Genomic DNA, 23316 nt, shown 5'->3' with positions numbered 1-23316 from the left:
TGGCGAGTGTGCAACAACCACCTCAGGTGTCAACATGTGGTGACCATAGTAGCAGCAAGTGGGATGCAGAGTTCATGTTGCAACTGAATATTAATAGAGCAACGGCAGCTTTTCAGTTGAGCACAGGTTGATCAATGAGGAAACTTTTTGGCTCAATGGTTCCCCATAGCTGACGTCCCCTCAGCGCAAAGTGCTGATGTACGGTGGCCAGTCGATCCCATTGGGGGGTCAGATTGCAGTCCAAATTAAGTATAAAAAAGTAGCTTGGCAATTAGCCCTGCTAGTAGTCAACTCTTGGATGACAACTGACATTTTTGACTTAGACACTTTTGCGCTTTTTGATTTTCAAATTCAGGTCCAGGAGAATCTAGTTTCTGCCATGTTACTGTTCAGAGAACTTGATACATTATGTGTGCAATATAAATAATTTTTTGAACGTGCTTTAAGTTGTGAAATAGGGTTCCAGGCCCACAGATCTTTAAAGTGATCTACAGTGCCTGAGTTTCATAGAGTTCATCCAGTGTCTTTCACCATGTGCAAGCAAGTAAAACCTGAATTAGATAGGTTGCTGAGTATGGGAGTTATATCCCCAGTACTATCTAGCCAGTTGGGCTATGACCATGGTCATAGTTAAGAAACCAAATGGATCACATCGTATTTGTTGTAATTTGAGGACCACCAGTAACATTCAAATAAATGTTGATCTGTATCCTGTTCATAGGCCAGAGGTATTTTTGACCATATTGGCTGGGGGCCATAATTTTTCAAAGATCTCACTGACGCCTACTTTCAGTTGTCTGTAGATGAATAGGTGAAGCAGTTTTTTGTGATTAATATGCCATTTGGCATGTATCCCTGTAACATGTTGGTATTTGGGGTCACAAGCAAGCACTGCCATGTTATTTCAGATCCTTGAGCAACTCATCACTATGCTCAACTGTGTTAATTGTTTAGATGATTTGCTCATGACCAGGGCCATGCAGGAGAAACACTTGTGGAACCTGCAGATGCTGTTTCAGCAGCTCCAAGCCTATTGTCTGAATTGTCGCCTTGACAAATGCAATTTCTCTGAGCCAAGTGTAATGTATTTGGCATATATCTTAAGTAAACAAGTAACCACACCCACACAGGATCTTGTGGATGCAATCACTAACTTATCAGCTCCTAAGAACCTCTGAGAACTCCAGTCATTCCTGGACACAGTCAGTTATTAGGCAAAATTTGTCTCTGATGCAGCCCAGATTTCTCATTAGCCTGATCATTTGCTAAAAAAAGCTATTAAATTTTATGGTCAGAAATATGCCAGAAAGCTTTTGTGCATCTTAAAAAGTGCCTTAGGTCGGCCCCTTGTTTAGCAGTGGTCCATCCCAGCAAATGTTTAAAGCTTGTCACTGATGTGTCAGATTGTGGCATTGGTGCCAGGCTGTCCGACAAATCCACCAATGGCACAGAACAGCTCATTGTGTTTCTGCACAGAGGACTTATTCACAAATTGAGAAAGCTAGCTATCACATACAGCAGGAAGTTTCTTATATATCTCTCTGGTATTGAGTACCACCTGATCACTGACCACAAAACCCTTATTTCACTTTTGGCCCCCATTTAAAACTTCCTGATAGTACAGTGCAGTGGCTGCAACTGTGGGCATTGTTCCCGTGTAACTACAAGATCCATTATTGCCCTATCATGCAGCGCTCAAACACAGAAGCCTTTCCTGCAGTGTGGATCAGATGCAAAGTTTGTCAGACATGAAACACTGTGCTTTGCCTTAGACTCCAGCCAGCTAAACATCCTTGATGAATTCCCCATCATGGCACTCAAAGTAGCAGCAGAAACAGGCTGTAATCACTACTCTGCAGGGTGTTGTCTGCTGTATGTTGCGATTGGCCAGGGCAACTGCCTAAGGGCACTCCGATCTGGCAGGGTGTTTTTCATTATGGTACGGGCTTAATGTCACCAGTGTTGTATTGTTCGCTACAGATGATTCTGAGTGCTCCACCGCACTGCACATTGGGGATTGTGCAGAGTTCAGGCAGTAATGCAGTGTCATCTGTACTGGCCTGGTATTGACCCCAGCTATAGAACACACCATCCAGAATTGCTTGACCTGTGCCCACACTCCATCAGCCCCCCCATCCCCCCCCCCCCCCCCACACACACACACAGGGTGACCACACCTGACAAATAGTGCATGTTGCCTTGTGTGGACCTTTTGGGCAACAATGTGACTGCTAGTTGTCAGGCCCTCTCTAACTGTCCCTGTGTGGCATGGGTGGCTACCATCATCACAGGAGCTACCACCCAGTCCTATTCATCAGATTTCCACCCTGATTTCCAACAAAATCTCTTAGTTCAGAGCATGTGCATTTCCGAATTTTTGTCAACACAGTATTAGTGTGCACCTGACCAATGCACCTTTCCATCCTGCATCTAATTCAGGAGCTGAGTGGACAGTCAGGACCTTCAAAATGCAAATGCACAAAATAATGATGACAGCCAACTCTGAGGACACACTCTCACCAGCTTCCTTGCCACCCACCAGTCCATCCCCATATATGGACATAGCCCAGCCAAAATTTTACCCAGGAGCAGATCCTGCAACCGTCTTTGTCCTGCTGCATCCAGCTCCGAGTCCATCTTCCTGCGCACACAGCCATATTACCAGGTGGACTCCTACATATGGGCTCATACTTTTGTCTGTTCCTCTTTGTAGACCCAAAGTGTCATTGGCAGCAAGGGATGGTAAATGTTTGAGGCTGCAGTCACCCAGGAACATCTATTAGATGCAATGAAATCAGCTCTGGCTGCTACAAGTCAGTTTGCCCACCCACTTCCCGGTTACCGACTGAGCAAGATCTACATAATGATGCCCCAGACACGTCTGCCCAACAGCCTGCCTGCTACTACTGCAAGCTCATCTGTCGTCTTCGGCATTGATAGTGAGTCGACAGTGACCATTGATGGGAGCCAGTGGAGGTGGAACAACTTCCACCCTCTAGGCCACTTTTGGCTCCCACCAACACCAATGCTCTTATCACCACACAATTGATAGAGGTGGTGATCTTTCAGACTAAGATGCCCAAGGAGGCCGAACATTTCCATCTCCTACATCATCTCCACCCACTCCCTTGCTGGCAGGGCCAAGCTGAGCCCCAGAACCCATTGATCAGTTGGTGATCCCACTGCCTGAACCAGCATCCAACATGGTAATCTTGTCAATAACCTTCCACAGAAGTCTTTTATGGGGCTTCCAGCATCTCTCTCTCTATCTCTCTCTCTCTCTCTCTCTCTCTCTCTCTCTCTCTCTCTCTCTCACTCTCTCTCTCCATTTCCTCAATGTAGTCAATGTGGGCCAGGCCATTTCTGACTCTGTGTACCAATTAATGATGAGAGGTAAAGTACCCAGCAGTGATTTGGCTTCCTCACCCAGCTTTAGTATTGATATAGAGAACAGGTAAGAGATACTCAGGCTACATACTCCAGCTGCAGCTTACTCCTGCTTGAGGTGCCACCACATTAAGCATGTCACATGGAGTCACATACTGATGCGAGACTGCCTAAAAATACTACAGTCTGACACACGTCAGTCTGTCTTTCACTGGTCTTTGAAGCCTTTGGCTTTATGTCATTGAACAGTAGAGTTTTGACCTCACCTGTACTACATTTTTGGTTTTCATTGCTCCTTGGACTGTTGTATATGCTTAACACGACTTCAACATTTTCCGGACTTGTTTTGAGATAGCCATTCACTTCATGAACTTTGCTGTCATTGACCTTGGCACCCAATTGTTGTTCCACAAGTCTCTGCATTACTGCCAGAATGAGTGATCTTATATTGTGTTCTACCTACACAGAGTAGGATAGGAAGAGAAACGTCTTTGAACAATGTAGGAAAAAACAGACTGCTGCTTATCATAAAGAAGACACATCAACTTTCAGGCAGGCACAACTAAAAGACACTCACATAAAGCTTTCAGCCACATCCTTTGTCAGTAAAAGACACACACACAACTGCTAACTCTAGCATATCAGGCTGGAATGCAGCATCAGATGGGATGCAAGCAGCAATCTGTAGGGGGCAGGAAAGGGGAAGGGATAGTAGTGTATGGCTGAGGAAGAGGAAGCTCTTCATATTCCAGTCCCATCACAGGTTTATCCTACCCCATCAGGGGCTGGGCCACCTGTGAAAGCAGCCATGTCATTTACCAGCTACAGCTTTTTATGTCGGTATGATTACCAACCAGCTGTCCACCAAGGCGAACAGCCACTGCCAAACTCTGGCACAACATGCAGCTGAACATAAAACACTTGATTTCAGTGGCTACTTCACTGCCTGAGCCATCTGGATCTTTCCCTCCACCACCATTTTTTGTGAATTGTGCAGATGGGAGTTATCCGTACAACACATTCTCCGCTCCCGTAATTATCCCTGCCTCAACATACCGTCTCTACATCCTCCACTCAACAGTTTCCACCCTCTCTGTCCTATCATCTCTTCCCCATACTCATCTCCCACCGTATTTATTTGCTGCCCCCTGCCGATGCACCCACCCGTCTTTCCCCGCTCCTCTCCTCTTTTGCTCCATTTTTTTCCCTCACCTCCTTGCCCCACAACCTCATGATGCAGCACCTGTTGGCAGTCTAGTCTCTGCAAACTTCACCAGACAGCATCCGTCTCTCCCCCCACCTGTACAGACTATCCTTCACCTTTCCCTTACCATTCCCATTCCCCTTTCCCTTCCCCTTTCCCACCCATACACTACCATCCTTTCCCCTTCCCTGCCCCCTCCACATTGCTGCTTGCATCCCACGTGATGTTGCATTCCAGATCGAGATGCCGGAGTTGGTGGTTGTGTGTGCATGAGGTGTACTTGCTGTGTGTGTTTGTGTGTGTGTGTTTTACTGATGAAGGCTGTAGCCAAAAGCTTTATGTGAGTGTCTCTTAATTGTGCCTGTCTGCAATTTGACGTTTCTCCTTTACAGTAAGTAGCAGTCTGCCTTTTCCTACGTTGTCGATATTCCTACCTGAAGTTTCCGTTGTTTAAATGTCTTTGAATGCAGGTGACAGTTATTTCTCTTTATAACTCCATGTGTAAGAGGAATTCTTAGATGGAAATAAGTAGACAGTTGCCAACTGTAAATAGTCAACATGTTGCCTTATAAATGCTAACTGTCTTAGTTGCCTCTGCAATCATTTGCTTAACTGACACATTCCACAGTATAACACTTATCAAGAATGTAAATATGTTAGTGAAAAGTCCTAGGTGGAATATAAATAATTTAAGGACTAAGGTTAACAACTTACCACGTAGTTGTGATGAGTTGATGACAGGAACATAAACAAGAGTCTTGTTAGATTCAGCTGTTTTTGCCATAAAAATAATTGCCAACTTTGGAAACACAGAAATAGTAATCAAGAGTCATGTTTATGTAGCTGTTGTCAGTGCCTCAACTATTCTGTGAGTTGTTCCTGTTTCTTTTTAAATTATTTATCATCAATATAAACTACAAAAATTTTAGAGTTACACAGTTTAAAATTTATCTATATATATTTAGTTACCTGGCAGCCAGATCAATTGCACTAATAAAAAAAGAATTCATGCAGGTCATGAGTTCCTCCTTTGGTTTTTCAGCTCATAATAGCCTCTCCTTGCAAATCCATAGTCACCCCCAAAGTTCATTGGCTTTATAGGGATCCGTATTGGACAAATTCTCAATTTTTTTCCTGCTAGATGGCAGAGTATTGAAGTTTCCATTTTGCATAAACATATTATGATCATTGAATGAAATTTTGGACAGACAGACATCAAACATTCATTTCTGAAAATTATTTCTAGTATCTTAATAATCTGAATTTATGTTCCCTCTTGTGAATTATATTCCCTATAATCTGATTTTAAATTGATGTGTCATTATCAGTTGTGAATATTGCACAAAGATATGCATAATTTAAGTGATAAAATTTAATGATTCCTTGCAAAACTGGTAAAATATAACATCTGCTGTGAACAGATTTCTCCTGTTGCTCATCATTTTTATGTGATAATTCAGTTTTACTTTCCTTCATATTTTTAGCCAATAGAAGGGCTCATTCACGTACTTGTTACTGTCTTGCTAAATGACGACTGTTTCAGTGTTTGCCAAGGTTGCATCTTGCTAAAGTTGCATCTGATGTGTTACTCAAATACCACTACTGCTAATGATCGTTGTTTGGTGTCTACATACTTGGAATTGTGCCACAACAATTGACACTTTGCTGCTGCCTCCTTCCGTCAGCATTGTCAGATAGTTTGTCTGTCAAAATATTGTAGTTTCAGGGACACCGCGTGACACACTGTCTGACTGTATTGGGGAATGCTTAAGCAGCCATACTGGAATACATTTCCATGTACCAAGAGGAAAATGTTAATATTATTCCACTGAATCTACATTACCCAAGTAGATGATTCACAATTAGGAGTACTGGTCCTCCTCCGTAGCTAAGTGTTCCTTGGTGAGTGGACCAGAGAGGCCTGCAATCAGCCTTGTGATTTCAATTCAGGAGTACTTGTGTGAGCATTATCTGCTCCAAGGTGGGAAAAATAATGCCTTTGGCAGAGGATGACGTCATGAGTGGTCGGTACCCTGTAAGGGCTGTGACAAGAAGTTAGTTTTAATTTCTTGTAGCTCAGTTTACAAAGTGTAGGTCTGAATTTCGCATGTAGTGTGTTATTTTGTTGATTCTGCTATGACGTTTGTTATATCCAGATTCTTTCTATGGAAATGGGGAATGAAGTGCGTAATTTTAATTTTTAAAATCTCTCATACCACAGTTAATGGTTTAGTGTTTGACATAGGCTATAATAATAATAATAATAATTATTATTATTAATTATTATTATTATTATTATCATTATTATTATTAGCGTGCTTTTGTAATGTGTTAATTCATATTTTTTGTTGAACACAGTTTTTTTTCTTTCATAGTGAGCTTATTTCTTTTGTTCTTCTACTGTAGGTGTAATGTAATAAATGATGTTGAAGATGGATTATTATTATCATTATTATTATCATTATTATCATCATCATCATCATACATTATGCTTGCAATCAGTTGTTGTTCTCTAGTTACATTTGCTAAATTTCACTATCTGTAGTTAGTGCAAAATAACATGTCACTACCTGGTATATATTTTTATTTTATTATTATTCCTATAGTTTGTTAAAAGAATCTTGCAGCACACTCAAGGAAGATGACATTGCTTGCATTACACATCCAATACATTTTTGATTTTTGCTGCTATACGACTTTGGTGATACATTTGGAAAATAATTGTGAACAGGATCCCGTGTAGGCACTGTTGTACTAGGACAGAATACTAGCACATGCCACATGCCATCAAAGGGTAATTTTATTAAAGCACGTATTCAGAGGCATTTTGTTAGTTCGCTCAGGAATTTATTTTGTAACATTTTTGACCGAGTTCTTCACTGAAATGAGATCTAAACAAATCCATCTGCAAACATAACTTCATTTTGAAATTCAGCAAGCCACTCAGTGAGCCTCTCTTCATTTTTTGGGCATCTTTAATTATGCAAATTGAGGGGAGTTGAATTAGCTCGACGTGATATGTATTATCACAGTGACAAGATATGATGTGTTCACTTCCTCTTCTTAATTTTCTTATGTGGTGCTGTGTACTTTCAGTTGCTTTCTGGACTTACAGTAGAAGCAAGGAGGGCTGTGAACATGAGATTGGTGCCATGTTGCTAGGCCTGGTGAAACAAGCCGCCAGCACGGGAGGGGGGGGGGGGGGGGGGGGGGGGGGGCTCTGGCCTTTGGCAGAAACAAAAAGAATGGCAGGTGGACTGCCCAGGGGGATGAAGGTTGCTTGGGCAGATAGAGCACTAATGGACAAGCCGTTGTTCATTTTGATGGTCATTGGGTGGGTGAGATAAAAATGCCTTCGTTCCAAAAATCAGATTTCTGCCAATGGGCGATAGATGTTGGGAGTTTGTGAAGTGACATACTTGAGGAGATAAACATCTCCTAGCATTCCTAAAAAAAAACTCAAAAACAACTCAGACCTACTTTACAGATGGACACTGTAGCAGAGTCGGCTACCAGCCAAGTAGCAAGCTTTTTGTATTTTCACAGGACCTGCAGTGTGAGGCCAGCTGATGTGTTAGTTGTGACATCATGTGGCCATAACACATGGCAGCAAACTTTTTAGAAAATAGGAGGAATGAATTTGGTTCTTTGGCCTATGGGTGTTTTGGCATTTTTGGGCATAAGATCTTGCCTGTGAGACAATTAGACCCTTGGGCAGCGCTGTCAACTATTTACAAGTTTGGTGGATGCATAGTGTTGGTGGGAAGACAGCAGCAAGCTTCATTTTTAGAGACATGAAAAAGTTAGTCAATTGGAAAGATGTGGATGAGGAGACTCGTCACTGGGCCGCAGAAGAGAGGAGCCAATTGAGAGCCGTGGATGCTAAATTGCAGCTACAGTTTTAAGTCCAAGGTTACTTTTCTCTACTTTGTTTAAAGTTCAGAGAAGATTATGGTAAACATCGCTTACAGCTCCGGCATATCAGGGCAACTGAGTGTGTTGTGGTTCACTTGCGAGACAGCTGCCAGTGGCTGTTGTGTCGGCACTTCCTCAGTTCTGTAGGATCTTTGTGTGTTAGCTGCAGACAAGTCACCAAGATTGTCATAGTCATGCTACTGTGCCTGTCTCACAGAATTAGGTCTCAAATTTTATGCAACTCTGGCGCTTTCAGTAACTTTTGCCCACTCAGAGCATTTGTTAGCAGGATGTATAGTGGGGAACATCTCTGTAATGTTTTTGATAATAAACCATAGTGTTATTTAAATATTGAGTTCATTATCTTAACCAGTTACTTTAAATGATAATATTTGTCGCTAGATTCTTTGCTAGGATCGATCAGTTAATACGTTACTAAATCTGTTGTACAAACTAAATTTAGCACTCGGTCCAAAGGATGTCACTGATTCTTGATTAATCTCAGATTCAGATGGATGGCACATTTTTCTTTCATAATCAGGTTTTGTGATTTCTTCACAAACTGTACTTCACGAAAAATGTACAGTGAGCTTAAGACTTGTTGTCATAGTTTGTGAAGCAACAAGCAAATATATGCAGTTTCAGGAAATGAAATGGAGGTCTGTGTTTGATCTAATATTACTTTTGAAATTGTAATTTAAGTTTTTACTGTGCATTAATTGCGATTGTTATGCCAAAACCTTTAAAGGCACAGTTGTAATTTTGGAATACTTTGAAGTAAGGAAAATATATTGTTTTAATCAATTTTACGTATTTTATGAGTTTCTTTTGTTTTCCAGGCACGTGGTAAAAGTGGCCCTTTGTTTACATTTGACGTGCACGATGATGTCAGACTAGTGAATGATGCAAGTGTCGAGAAGGAAGAATCACATGCAGGCAAGGTTTTGTTAAGGAGCTGGTACGAAAGAAACAAACACATTTTTCCAGCTAGCCGCTGGGAACCATATGATCCAACAAAAAGTTACGACAAATACACAGTCTCGGATAGAAATACAAAGAAATGAAAAGCACTGTTTTTAAAACATAGACAAGACAATCAAAAGTTAAATGTATTGTACATTTAAGAAGTGATTGGTCAGACTTTCTGTATGGTAAATTTTTCAAGAGATCATTGCTTTATTTATGTAAAATATGTGTAAGATAAAAACTGTGTACAATACATTTAGTGTAACTAACAATTGCAGTATATCATGTGCTGTTCTCTCTCTTATTGGCTCACTGTCAAAGATTGCATGATGTGTTAATTAAAATAATGCTGAATAGTGCTAAACTCTCGTCTTTAACTGCCAGGGATGATAGCATATTCTGCACTTACCATCAGGTGTCCCACACAAGGATACGGGATAGTTCTGGAGGAGTCACAGTTTGTTGCAGTCTCTCTCCATCCTCCTTTGGATCAGTATCTTGAGGTGTTACATCAAATCGGTATCATGTTATCAATAACTTACCCCCCTTACTCCTAACCCCTCCATTATTCTATGTAGTTGATCTCATGTATGCATATCACCAGTGGTGCCACCCACGGTCTGAAAATGGACTAAAAGTACTGAAACTAGTCACCAGTAATGAAATAAAACATCATTTGGATCATGACTGAATATTTTCATTATTGAAAAATGAATTGCACATGTATTCTGTTCGGCTTGTGGAGAAGCCTTGTTTTAACAAAACTAAAAATTAATGCAAAACTACCTTGTCCAAAATGTCAAGAAACAATAAAAAAAATTGAGTATACGACTTCTAAAGAAGAAGCAAAGCTGAAGTAGTTGGTAAATGTGCAGTTTCATATTTTTTTGCCTCCAGATATGCCATAGATGATGCACACTAACAAATTGTTCATTGCTTCCATAATTTTACCATATTTTTTGATAATGAGATTAGAAAATACAAATTCTTGTAATTGACATTTGCTTCAAATCTCTTCAAGCACTTTGTCTTGTTTTGTTGGTGATGTACTTTGCTATTCATGAAGTGGATGACTTTGGAATCTGCTACAAGGTCGCCAGGGGACATGTGGCATAGAGGGTTAACATTCATCACTTACTTTCACTGTATAGTTAGTGGCTCAATTAAAATTGTAGTGAAAGGAGATGATAAGATACAGCTTTTGCTGCAAAATATGAACTCATTTTGAAAGCAGCTGCTGTTTATGAAAGTGAGCACTGCACAGCTATGCACACGCCACCTTGCTGCACTAAACATTCTCTCATTACCATACTCATAGCGGAGGTAAGTAGCTCACAACATGAAAGATGAGAGTAGGGGGAGCTTATCCATGAAGCTACTTTCTCAAGTTCAGGAAAGTTTGCTTTACTATCTCTGTGTGATCTCTTAAGTGAGAATTATTCAGAATATTTCATTGAGATGGATGTAGCATGGTGAATAAGTCCCACATCTGCAAATCACTATTATGACAACAGAGTTGCAAACAATGCTTACGACGTTGCAGTCATGACTACGCTAGTGGCAAGAAAATGTATTTTTGTTGCTGCTTGATTAGATCTGGACGTACAGTCTAACGCAAGACACTGTGCTCCCCAAGTTTCAGATATGCGGTGTGGCCAGCTGTCTAAAAAGAGTGAGAAACTGAATGAATTATCACATTGAATACTATTCCCATTTCTGTGATTCAGGTCATGGTCATAACTCACAGCATTGTCTTATCTGTTTTATAATGTATGTCTCTTCTTTTTTAGTAGTAATCTTCTCGAAGCATTTTCACTAACTTTTTTTCTTAACTAACTGAGAAAATATTTGTTTTCTTGTGTTATTCTTCATTTTTTCATTGCATTGTAGGCGGTCCCCTTTATAAATGGCGTGGTACATCACAAAGGCATCAGTTACAATGCAGCCATAATGAGACTGAGAGACTAGAGTGTGAGTGATTGAACTGATCAAAAATGGAAACTACTTCACATCAGATGCTGGACAAAAGTGTGGAGTACTGAAAAGAATGGCTAGGCACTGGTGGAAAGAATATCAGGAAAGTTGGTATATTGTGCAGAAAGGATGAAATGGCTGGCCCTGTGTGCTTATTGAAGCAGATGATCAATATTTCTTGAAGCACATACATGCTAATCCATTCCTCAATTGCCATATGCTGAGAGAGCTTCGTTAGTTTTCTGACATCAGCAGACTGTTACAAGACGACTGAAAGACATCACTCCATATCACTGGAGAGCAGCTATGAATAAACCTCTGACTAACTGTGAGAAGACTGACTGCATGGCTTTTGCTGTGGTGTATATCGACTTTGACTACAGCAGGGTAATCTTTTTGGCTGGAGAAGTATCTTCTTAATTTAACAATGCCCCTTTTCAGGTGTGATATAAAAGTTATTGTGTAAAGTTATTTCAGTAGCAATTTTTTTGCTGGAAATGGCTTAACATTCATCTACATCTACATCAATACGCCACAGCCACTGTACAGTGTGTGGCAGAGGGTACCCTGTACCACTACTTGTTATTTCTCCTCCTGTTCCACTCGCAAATAGAATGAGGGAAAAACGACTGTCTGTACACCTCCATATGAGCTCCAATTTATCGTATCTTATCTTCGTGATCCTTACGTACAATGTAAGTTTTTTGGCAGTAGAATCATTCAACAGTCAGCTTCAAATGCCGGTTTTCTAAATTTTCTCAGTAGTGTTTCTCAAAAAGAATGTCGCCTTCCCTCCAGGGACTCCCATTTTTGTTCCCAAAGCATCTCCACAACACTGATGTGTTGTTTGAACCTACCAGTAATGAATCTAGCAGCCGGCCTCTGAATTGCAGCAATGTCTTCCTTCAATCCGACCTGGTACAATCCCACACACTCAAGCAGTACTCAAGAATAGGTCGCACCAATGTCCTACATGAACTCTCCTTTACATATGAACCACTCTTTCCTAAAATTCTCCCAATAAACCGAAGCCAACCACTTGCCTTCCCTACCACAGTTCTCACATGCTTATTCCACCTTATATCGCTCTGCAACATTATGCCTAGATATTTAAAAAGCTTGACTGTGTCAAGCAGGACTCAAGTAATACTCTATCCAAACATTACAGGTTTCATCTCCTCACTCATCTGCATTAACTTACATTTTTCCCATTTAGGACTAGCTGCCCTTCATAACACCAACTGGATTTTTTGTCTAAGTTGTTTCGTATCTTGCTACAGTCACTCAACTTTGACACCTTACCGTACACCATGGTATCATCCGCAGACTGTTGCCCAATCTGTCCACTAAATCATTTGTGTGTATAGAAAACAACAGTGATCCTGTCACACTTTCCTGGGGCACTCTTGACAATACTCTTGGCTCTGATGAACACTTGCCGTCAAGGACAGCATACTCGGTTCTATTATTTAACAAGTCTTCAGCCACCTATATATCTGTGAACTTCTTCCATATGCTTGTGCCTTTGTTAAGAGCCTGCAGTGGGGGTACCGTGTCAAATGCTTTCCAGAAATCTAGAAATATGGAATATGCCTGTTGCGCTTCATCCATAGCTCTCAGTATATCAAGTGAGAAAACAGCAAGCTGAGTTTCGCACAGACCTAAAACCATGCTGATTCATGACATAAGCTTGTGAGTCCGAAAAAAGTTTGTTATATTTGAATGGTGAATATTTTCAAGGATTCTGCAGCAAACAGACGTTAGGGATATTGGTCTGTAATTTTGTGAGTCTGTTCTTTTACCTTTCTTATATACTGGAGTTACATGTGTTTTCCCAGCACTTGGGACTTTGTGTTGGGCGAGAGATCTATGTTAAATACAAGCTAGGTAAGGGGCCAACGCCGTAGAGTACACTTTGTAAAATCGAATTGGGATTCCATCTGGACCTGGTGGTTTATTTGCTTTCAAGTTTTGCATTTGATTCTCTATGCAAGGTATGCTTATCACTATGTCATCCATACGGGAGTCAGTCCGATGGTCAAAATGATGGTATGTTTGTACAATTCTTCTGTGTGAGTGATTTCTTGAACATGAAATTAAAAATTTCAGCTTTCCTTTTGCTATCTTCAACTGCCACACCAGACTGGTGAACAAAGCTTTTCTAACCTACGCTTGTCATCATTTGGGCATTTCCTTTTGACCCAAGAGAGCCACCACCTCTGCTTCCTCAGCATCCTTCGAATTTTGTGTTTAAACCGTAGTGGGTCGTTTCCATCCCTTATCCATTAATCCACGTGTAACTCTCCATAACACAATTTACAGTCTGCTTAATCTTTGCCCATAATTCCTCTACATCTGTCTTACTGAAACTAAGTGATGCCAATTCACTGTCCAAGTGAGATTCTAATAATTGCTTATGTTCTCTATCTCGTAGAAACACTCTCCTAGCCATCTTGACTAATTTATTAACTTTCATAATCATAGTTGCTATAATGACATCATGATCATTAATCCTGTTTCTATATGGACATTGTCAGTAAGATCCGGCCTATTTGTAACAACAAGGTCTTATAAGATATTTCCATCGTGTGTAGGCTGCCGAGCTACCTGCTCAAGACCATTTTCAGAAAACGTGTTCAAAAGTATTTCGCATGACTGCACCCCCACAATGTATCCATAGACATCCAAGTCTATAATTGGCAATGATGAATTCTTCTCAGGTTATCAGCTGAGTGGTGGCATCGTCTTGTCACAACATTTCGATGAGTTTCGTACCTATCATCTTCTGGCGAAGTGTCAGAATGCTGTGTTCTGCATATCTAAATAGCTGCTTTGCCGTCATCTGCTTCTGTAGGCCAGCCAAGACACAAATAAGACACGCCTTGTGTGCAGACAAGAGGCGGGAGGAGAAACCAGAAGAAGACAAAGCAAAACGTGTGGCATTTCTGCCGTTTACTGAACCACCAACAGCCAAGATCACAAGAATATTAAAGAAGCACGAAGTAACAACCATCTTTCGCGCACTGAAAAAAATCAAAGATATACTTGGCTCAACCAAGGACCAGCTGGCGTTGCAGATGCTGGGCATTTACAGTATTGAGTGCAAATGTGGGATGGAATATATCGGGCAGACACAACGATGTATCTCCCAGTGCTGTACTGAACACATCAGGACTGTATGACTAGGACACACAAACAAGTCCGCAGTAGCAGAACATAGCATTATCGAGGGGGACACCTTCGAATTCGAAAAAAAAACAAAGAAACTGTGCAGTGCCGACGGTTTCTGGGACTCAATATTCAAAGAGGCAGTGGAGATACATCTGCACAACAATTTAGTAAACAGGGATAGCAGTTTCCAGCTCAGTGCAGCGTGGAATCCCACAATTGACAAAATGCGTCAGGAACGCTCCGATCTGAAGGCAGCAGCATCCGCAGACAGATTGGATAGCCACCGGGTCTCGATGCTGGGCCGCACCGTAGCCTCCCCCCACCACCACCACCACCGACGTGGTACCCCCTTCAGGAGGAATGTGATTGGCCAGCCTACAGAAGCAGATGACAGCCCTACGTGAAGAATACAGAAAAGAATAAACACCTAACTTGCCACTCTGTAGACTTATATCAGCCCAGAGCTGGAGCCTGATTGAAAGTTCAAAATAATTGGTATAAATGGTTTTATATATCATGTTTTCATTAGTTTGATCCATTACCTGTTAAATAAGTAGAACCACTGAATGTGTGAGTAATTGTTTTGACAAGCAAATGGTTTGGTTTTTGTTAGGTGTACTGCCCACAGAGAGAACTCTTCCATCCAAATGGTCTCCACAGAAGGCAAAAGTATCATGGAACGTACATCAGAAAGACAGATTAGAGACCATAGGAAGGAGATTGTTTGTTGCAGTTGACAAAAACATTATCTCTATTGAGGTCGAAGTTGAGTGTGAAAGTGAAATTATCTGGTTGCATATAACACGTCTAGGTGAAACCAAGTTAGTTGTTAGATCAGATTACCAGCTACCCCGTTCGGCTGTGACAATTCTAGAGTAATTCAAAGAATGTCTATAGTGAGTAGTGTGTAAGTACCCTGATCATGCATTACTAGTTGGGGGCAACTTTAACCTGCTGAGTATAGGATGTACATGTGTTCGCTGTAAGTGGTACAGAAAAACAATTGCACGAAGTACTTATGAACATGTGTTCTGAAAACCGCCCTGAGCAGCTAGTTCCACAGCGCACATGCAATGGAACTGTGTTAGACCTTGCAGCTACAAATAAGCTGGACCTTATTGACAATGTCAGTATAGAAACAGGGATTAGCGATCATGATGTTATTATAGCAACTATAGTTACGAAACTTAATAAATCAGTTAAGAAGGCTAGAAGAGCGGTTCTTCTATAAAGGTCAGATAAGCAGTTGCTAGGATCTCAGTTCGACAGTGAACTGACATCACTTAGCTCCAGTAAGATGGACGCAGAGGAATTCTGGGCAAAGTGTAAGAAGATTGTAAATATGTGCCAAGTAAGTGCAATAAGGATGGAAAATACTCACCATGATTTAATAACTAAATTTGGAAAATGTTGGGAAAGCAGAGGCTGTTGCTCTCTTCATTAAAAAAAAAGGCGCAAATGATGACAAGCAACGGGTATTGAGATACGTTCATCTGTGAAAAGATCTATGCATGAAGCACATAATTACTATCACCGCCAAACTTTAGCAAAAGATCTGGCAGAGAACCTGAGAAAATTCTGGTCCTATGTAAAATGCTAACTGGGTCTAAGGCTTCCATCAAGTCACTGGTTGACCAGTCTGGTGTGGCAGTGGAAGATAGCAAATGGCAGTGGAAGATAGCAAAATGAAAGCTGAAGTTTTAAATTTGATGTTCAAGAAATCATTCACACAGGAGAATCATACAAACGTACTGTCATTTGACCATTGAACAGAGTCCTGTATCGATGACTTAGTAATAAGCATCCCTGGCACAGAGAAACAACTGAAGGAGTTAAAAACAAAGAAGTCACCAGGTCCAGATGGAATCACAGTTCAGTTGTTCAAACAGTACCCTACAGCATTGGCCCATTACTTAGCCTACATTCATCACAAATCTCTCACCTAGCACGAAGTCCCAAGCTATTGGAAAAAAGCACAGGTGACTCCTGTGTACAAGAAGGGCAAAATTACCTAACTTCGGTTTGCTGCAGAATTCTTGAACATATTCTCAGTCTTAAATAAAACAGATTTCCTTGACACTGAGAAACCTATGTCCACAACTTAGAACGATTTTAGAAAGCATTGCTTATATGGAACTCTGCTTGTCCTTTTTTCACATGATATACTGCAAGCTATGGATGAAGGGCAACAGGCAGATTCCATATTTCTAGATTTCGGGAAAGCATTTGACAAGGTGCCCCATTGTAGGGTGTTAAAAACAGTATGAGCATATGGAATAGGTTCACAGACATCCAAGTGCCTCAAAGACTTCTTAAGTTATAGAACTGAGTATGTTGAGCTCAATAGCAAGTGTTCATCAGAGACAATGGTATCATCTGGAGTCCGTCAGGGAAATGCGATAGGATCTCTATTATTCTCTATATACATAAATGACTTGGTGGACAGGGTGGGCCGCAATCTGTGGTTGTTTACTGAGGATGCTGTGGTGTATGGTAAGGTGTTGTAGTTGAGTCACTGTAGGAATCCGCTAGATGTCTTAAACAAAATTTCTAGTTGGTGTGATGAATGGCAGCTAGCTCTAAATATATAAAAATGTACGTTAATGCAAGTGAGTAGGAAAAGCAAACCCATAATGTTCAGATACAGTATTAGTAGTGTCCGGCTTGACACTGTCGTGTCATTTAAATATCTGTGCATAATGTTGCAGAGCAGTATGAAATGGAACAAGCACGTAAGGGATGTGGTAGGAAAGGTGAATGGTCGACTTCGGTTTATTCGGAGAATTCAAGAAATGGAGGCATATAGGCAGTGTTTCCTTCGTTCTACTTGTAAGTGGAACAGGAAAGGAAATGACTAGTAGTGGTACTGGGTACCTTATGCCACCTGCCATAAGGTGGACTGCGGAGTATCGATGTAGATGTAGAGTTCTCTATTAGAATATGAAGCTATATCTCATTTTGTGGAGTAGATCATCTGTGGAGAATAAATGAAAATCTCAACATGAGGCCTATATTAACATACTCTATTCAAGTATCAAGAGTGCTGAAATGATTCACCCACAGGGTGAGATATGTTTTCTGCAGGTATGAACACTCGAAAATGTAGAGCAGTTAGGAGTACTTGTTTTTCCAAAGATTTACGCATTACTTTCTTAAACTATTTGCCTTGTCAGAGCAACTATTCTTCTCCATCATCTCTATTCTTTTGATCTTTCCATCTTTTCAAAATATTGGCATCGTGTTGTACTGCTGATATCTGCAAAGTACAGCTGTTTCAAACATCTGTTTTTCTCTGTAATTCTATCTACTCCTGAAAAAGCTGAACGGCTGTGCTTGGTTGCTTTTAGTGACACCTGTTTTTATTTCTTTATTTTTTGATCTTTTTCCTCATTATCATTACGTTTGTGTTATTCTTTCACTCTGACTGCCACCCCCACTTTTTTTTCATTGTTTTAAAACCTGCAATATTTTATTATTTTTTTTTCTAAATCTGGAACTGTTGGCAAGTCAGTAGGAAATTCGATGCAGTGTATCTTTTCACCGTTGAATTTACGTCTTGTTATTTATATGGATTCTTCATTGTAGATTTGAAGCAGATATGTAGACAAAACTTGCCACTTGAAAAAGTCAATAATTTCCTAAATCTGGACAGCAGTGGAAGGAGCAGAGTTCCCATTGTCAGCATGCTGCATTATTTGTTCTAAACCAGATGTTGGAGTTGGATCAAGGTTGTGCATTAGGCTTCTGCATTTACCATTGTTCCTCATCAGATAAAGTCCACTAGCAAAACACCACACCTTTTCCAGAAGATAGTTATCATGATCTTGCACTGTGACGTTTGTTTGAGTTTCGCCTTGACATAAAGGTTGAGTGTTACCATTCCATTGACTGTTGCTTGGATTCAGAGGTGAAATGGGATACCCATGTTTCATATCCTTTGTCAATGGGACTCAGTATGTTATCCCCTTGTTTGACGTAATGAGTCAAAAAGTGAGTGAACTGGCCAGTCTCTTTTGTTTGTGGTCTTCTGTAAAGAGTTTGAGTACCCATCATCACAATTTCCTGAAGTTTAGGTTTTCACGCAATTTTACACAGTAAAAACCTAGACACTTGAGGAAAATCCACTGAGAGAGTAGTTATTGTGAATCTTCTGTCCACTTGAATTTTCATGTTAATTGCAGTCACCAAATCTCTGGAATCATATATGGTCGACATGAGCATTCTTCGTCGTGAACATTTTCACAACCACATTTGAACTCTCTTACCCATTTTCTCACTTTACGTTTGTTCAATGCATTATCGCCATACACTTCAGAAAACTAATGATGAATGTGCTCAACTCACATGTTTCTTGCACTAAAAAATGTATCACAGACCGTATCTGTCACAAGGCAAGTGATTCAATTATTTTGAACAGTTCAAAGATGCACAATTCAGTGTACAGCTAAGCTAATAACTGCAACTGGTGCCTGCTTGTTCGCAAAGGATACTAGGAGGTAGCATTCATGTTTGTTGAAATATGCTCGGTCTCTATGGCATCATAAACAAAGTAGTCTTTAAAACATCCCTTGTGTTACATGAGTGTTTTCGTTTGCACATTTAGGTTACATTTTTGAAACAGTTCATGGCAGTTTTTGTAAGAAAATAGAAAGATCATCACCCAGAGAAGTGATCTACCACTGAACCAGTCCACAGAATATCCTTGTCCATCCTTACTCCCATTCCCACACCCCATGAGTCATTCCCTTGCAACAGACTCTGGTGCAAGACCTTCCCATACATCTGCCCACCAGCTCTTACCACAGTCCAGTAACAAGCACCTCCTACCCAATAAAAGGCAGGTCCAGGCTCAGGTGCAAGACCTGTCCCATACATCTGCCCACCACCACTTACCACAGTCCAGTCACAGGCACCTCCTACCTAATAAAAGGCAGGGCCATGTGTGGAAGCAGGCATGTTGTTTAACAGCTACACTACAATTACTATACAGCATCATATGTGGGCATGACAAGTAACCAACCCTGTCCACCTGCGTGAATGGCCACCACCAAACTGTGACAAACTGCAAACTTGACCATTCAGTTGCCAAACATGATGCACATCACAACACAACACTAATGACTTCAAAAACCACTTCACTACATGGGCCATTTGGGTACTCCCTTCCAGTAGAAGTTTCTCTGAACTACATAGGTGAGAACTGCCTCTCCAGCATATCCTGCACTCTTGCTATCCCCCTTCCTAAATCTTTGCTAACTTGTTTCCCATTGCCACATCTTACACCTTACTCCTAATACCTCACCTTTTCCCTTCTATCTTCTGTCCACGCCATTTCTTTACCATCCAGATTGTGCAGTGCCTTCTCTCACCATCCCCCCCCCCCCCCCCCCGTGCCCCACATGTGGGCACTCTCTCCCTCTCCCTCCCCTTCCCCCTGCCCCTCCACCTTTTTTCACCCCCTCTCTCCCCCTGCCCCCTTCCCACTCTCCTCCTTTTTAACACCACCTCTCCTGCCTTTGCTCCCTTCTCCCTCCTCCCTTTTCCACCCCCTCTCCCCCTTTGCCCCCTTCCCTCTCCCCCTTTGCCCCCTTCCCTCTCTCCCTTTTATCCACCCTTCTCCCCTTTTTACCACCCCTCTCCCCCTTTTTACCACCCCTCTCTCCCTTTTTACCACCCCTCCCCCCCTTTTTTCCATCCTTCTCTCTTTCCTTTGTCTCTCCATCTTCACCACCACCTTCCTCTCCTCTCCCTCCCCCCTCCCTCTCTCTATCCCATGTATACACTACCCTCTGAACTCCTTTTGTCTTGTTGTGCAGCTGCTGAGCCATTTGACAAAATACCTGCCTCTCACTACCCTCCTACCCTCTCTCTGTCTCATGTGTCCTTCCCTATCCCCTCCTCACATCCACCTATCAGGCAACTACTTTCGATAATCAGTATTCAGTAATTAATCTCACTGCTACCAGAAACTTGGAAGCTTTTGTGTGTGTGTGTGTGTGTGTGTGTGTGTGTGTGTGTACACTCCTGCTAGAAAAAAAGCAAGAGCTCAAAGCACGTGTTAACTGTGTGCTGTTATGTGTTTGTGTGTGCAACGCACCAGTTCTCTATAGGTAAGGGGTTGCCTTTCCCTTATTTTACATATGCATTCATTTTTCAACAATATATAGTGTATAGTCCAATTGCAATTGCAACAGTTATTGTATCTTAAAAAGTTGTGGCTGGGACAGTAAAGGGAAGTCCTAATTCTCCATTCTTTAAGTATTGTTACATGTTGTTCTCTGATTATTTTGGTAAATATGTTTGAGGGGTAGCTCAGGCCCTTTGGAGGTAATGCCATGTCATGTTCTTTTGAGAAACAGTACTTTGGATGTTCCCAGAAGTAAATGTCCAAATAAAGTTGCATGTCACATTCAGTAGGGATTTCTCTCCCTTGAGCAGTCTTGGATACTACCTCACCAATAAAATATGTATGCCCTATTGGCGAGATAATATAGGGAAAAGTCCAAGAAGTGTACACCAAGTACAAGTTCATGATGTTGGTATTAGCAATCCCTGGTCATGGCAGAGGAACAGCTTCCCTGACTTCGTCATTATCTGCTGCACTTAGCATCAATCTCTGAGCTTTTTTAATGAAAAAGAAACGAATAATTATCAGGCAATCATCTGCTTTGGTAAATGTTGGAAAAATCAAAAAGACTACGAAAGATACAAAATACCATTCCTTATTACATGAATCTATGACCAATAAAGAGCTTAAAAAATATAAAAATAGGTTACTGTATGATGATCTACAACTGGCAGCACTTCTGTAACAATTTGTGCCGTTTGCATTTCTGCCACCATTTGGTTTGCTGTATGCTGCACAGTCAATTGAAATACCCTCTTCCTAACTTGACTTACTCATCTGTTCTTCTGCATTTTCTGTAGCACCATATCTTAAAGGCTTCTACTCTCTTCTTGTTTGAATTGCGCACTGCCGACATTTCACTTACATACAAGGATACACTATAGACAGATACCTTCAGCAAAGACTTCCTAACACTAGTTTATATTTGATGCTAACAAATTCTTTTGTTTTTCAGAAATGCTTTTCTTACAACTACAAGTTAGCATTTTATATCCTCTCTGCTTTTGCTATCATCAGCTGTTTTGCTGCCCATATAGTAAACCTCATCTTCTCCTTTCCTAAATTAACTCTCTGCAATCTACAACCCTGTCTCACTTCCATATTAACTAGTTCTTCCTTTTCATGCCCTTTGACTTACATAAATTCAGTCTGCTTTCCATACAAGTTGTAAAAAATCCCTTGCTCTCTGTATTTTTCCATGCTTTCTTCAGAATTTCAGAGTGTAATCCATTCAACACTGACAAAAGCTTTCTCTAAAGCTACAAATGTAAGATTGATTTTGTTTGCCCTATCTTCTTAGATAAATCATAAGGTAAGTATTGTCTCGCATGCTCCTATATTTCTGGAGCCCAAACTGACTATCCCCGGGATCAGCTTTTACAAAGTTTTTCCATCTCTGCCATTTGCATATTAATTTCCTGTAAGTGCCCTCAGAACATTACATTTTGTGGACAAAATCTACAAATAGTGTTCGTACAAAATAACTTGGTCCATACTTGTACATATGGTGTGGTAGGGAGAGTACAATGGTAATGCTGCAAGTTCCACTGCAAGTGGCCACCATGTGGTAAGGGTGGTGTAGGACAACACCTGAGGTTAACAAAAAGCATAATGTGGAAAATACAGCTAGCGAGTATGTAAATGATTGTACTAATAGGATAGGGCAGTGTGACCATTAATCTGTAATCTTTCTCACATGATTTTAAAGAAAGTATTTGGTTGGAGGGGGGGGGGGGGGGATATTCTTTCACAACTTATACTGCCATTGGTCATGATGAACTGCTTATCTTTTCATTAACACTCATAGCTATTGTGATACTTCAAAATTAAGTAATCCAGCCCATGAAGTTCAAATAATTTACAGTGAAAAATAGGAATTACTGTGAGTTTAGATTTGTCGCATGTTGGATGATACGTTGATGCATGTGCAGCTAACATATTGAATTTTTCTTTGAACTTTGGAGCAGATCCACGGGGTGCCCTTAAGTCAGTTGTCACTAGCTATCCTTAAACTGTGTTGTGTCTAACATAGTGGTAGTCAGTTGTAACCTTCACTTGTGTATAGTACCCATATGTTGGTTGGAACTAGTAGTTTGAGATGATGTTGATTGTTGTTATGTTAGAAACAATGAATAGAAAATGAACAACAAAACTGTGATGTCACCGCAAGACACCACACTTGCTAGGTGGTAGCCTTTAAATCAGCTGCGGTCCATTAGTATACGGCGGACCCGCGTATCGCCACTGTCAGTAATTGCAGACCGAGCGCCGCCACACGGCAGGTCGAGAGAGACGTACTGGCACTCGACCCAGTTGTACAGCCGACTTTGCAAGGAAAGGTTCACTGACAAATACGCTCTCATTTGCCGAGACGATAGTTAGCATAGCCTTCAGCTACATTTGCTATGACCTAGAAAGGTGCCGGATTCAATTGATATTTATTATATGAAGCATGTATCATCAAGAGCGATGTTCTACAATTGTGGATTAAAGTTAAGTATTATGTCAACTACTTACTTTATTTGCTACTATTAATTCCTTTAACTGTTCCAGACCTCACGCTAGTCAGCGT

At 40.9% G+C, this 23316-nt stretch overlaps 1 protein-coding gene across 2 annotated transcripts in view; it reads left to right on the top strand.

Moving 5' to 3' along the window:
* Window positions 1-10159, top strand: part of LOC124796306 (protein FAM50 homolog) — a 125120-nt gene extending 114961 nt beyond the window's left edge. The window contains exon 8 of one of the 2 annotated variants that reach the window (XR_007016742.1): window positions 9346-9481. Coding sequence is in view for 1 of the 2 variants with exons in the window: in XM_047260432.1 (XP_047116388.1) it covers window positions 9346-9570 (225 nt within the window). In the remaining variant the exon portion in view is untranslated. Of the gene's footprint in view, window positions 1-9345 lie in introns of both variants that reach the window. The other variant, XM_047260432.1, reaches the window with a different exon arrangement.
* The last annotated feature ends 13157 nt before the right edge of the window (window positions 10160-23316 follow it).

The sequence above is a fragment of the Schistocerca piceifrons genome, chromosome 4 (genome assembly GCF_021461385.2).
Source record: "Schistocerca piceifrons isolate TAMUIC-IGC-003096 chromosome 4, iqSchPice1.1, whole genome shotgun sequence".
In the NCBI taxonomy this organism is placed as follows: Eukaryota; Metazoa; Arthropoda; class Insecta; order Orthoptera; family Acrididae; genus Schistocerca; species Schistocerca piceifrons.
This window is presented reverse-complemented; position numbering and strand designations above follow the sequence as displayed.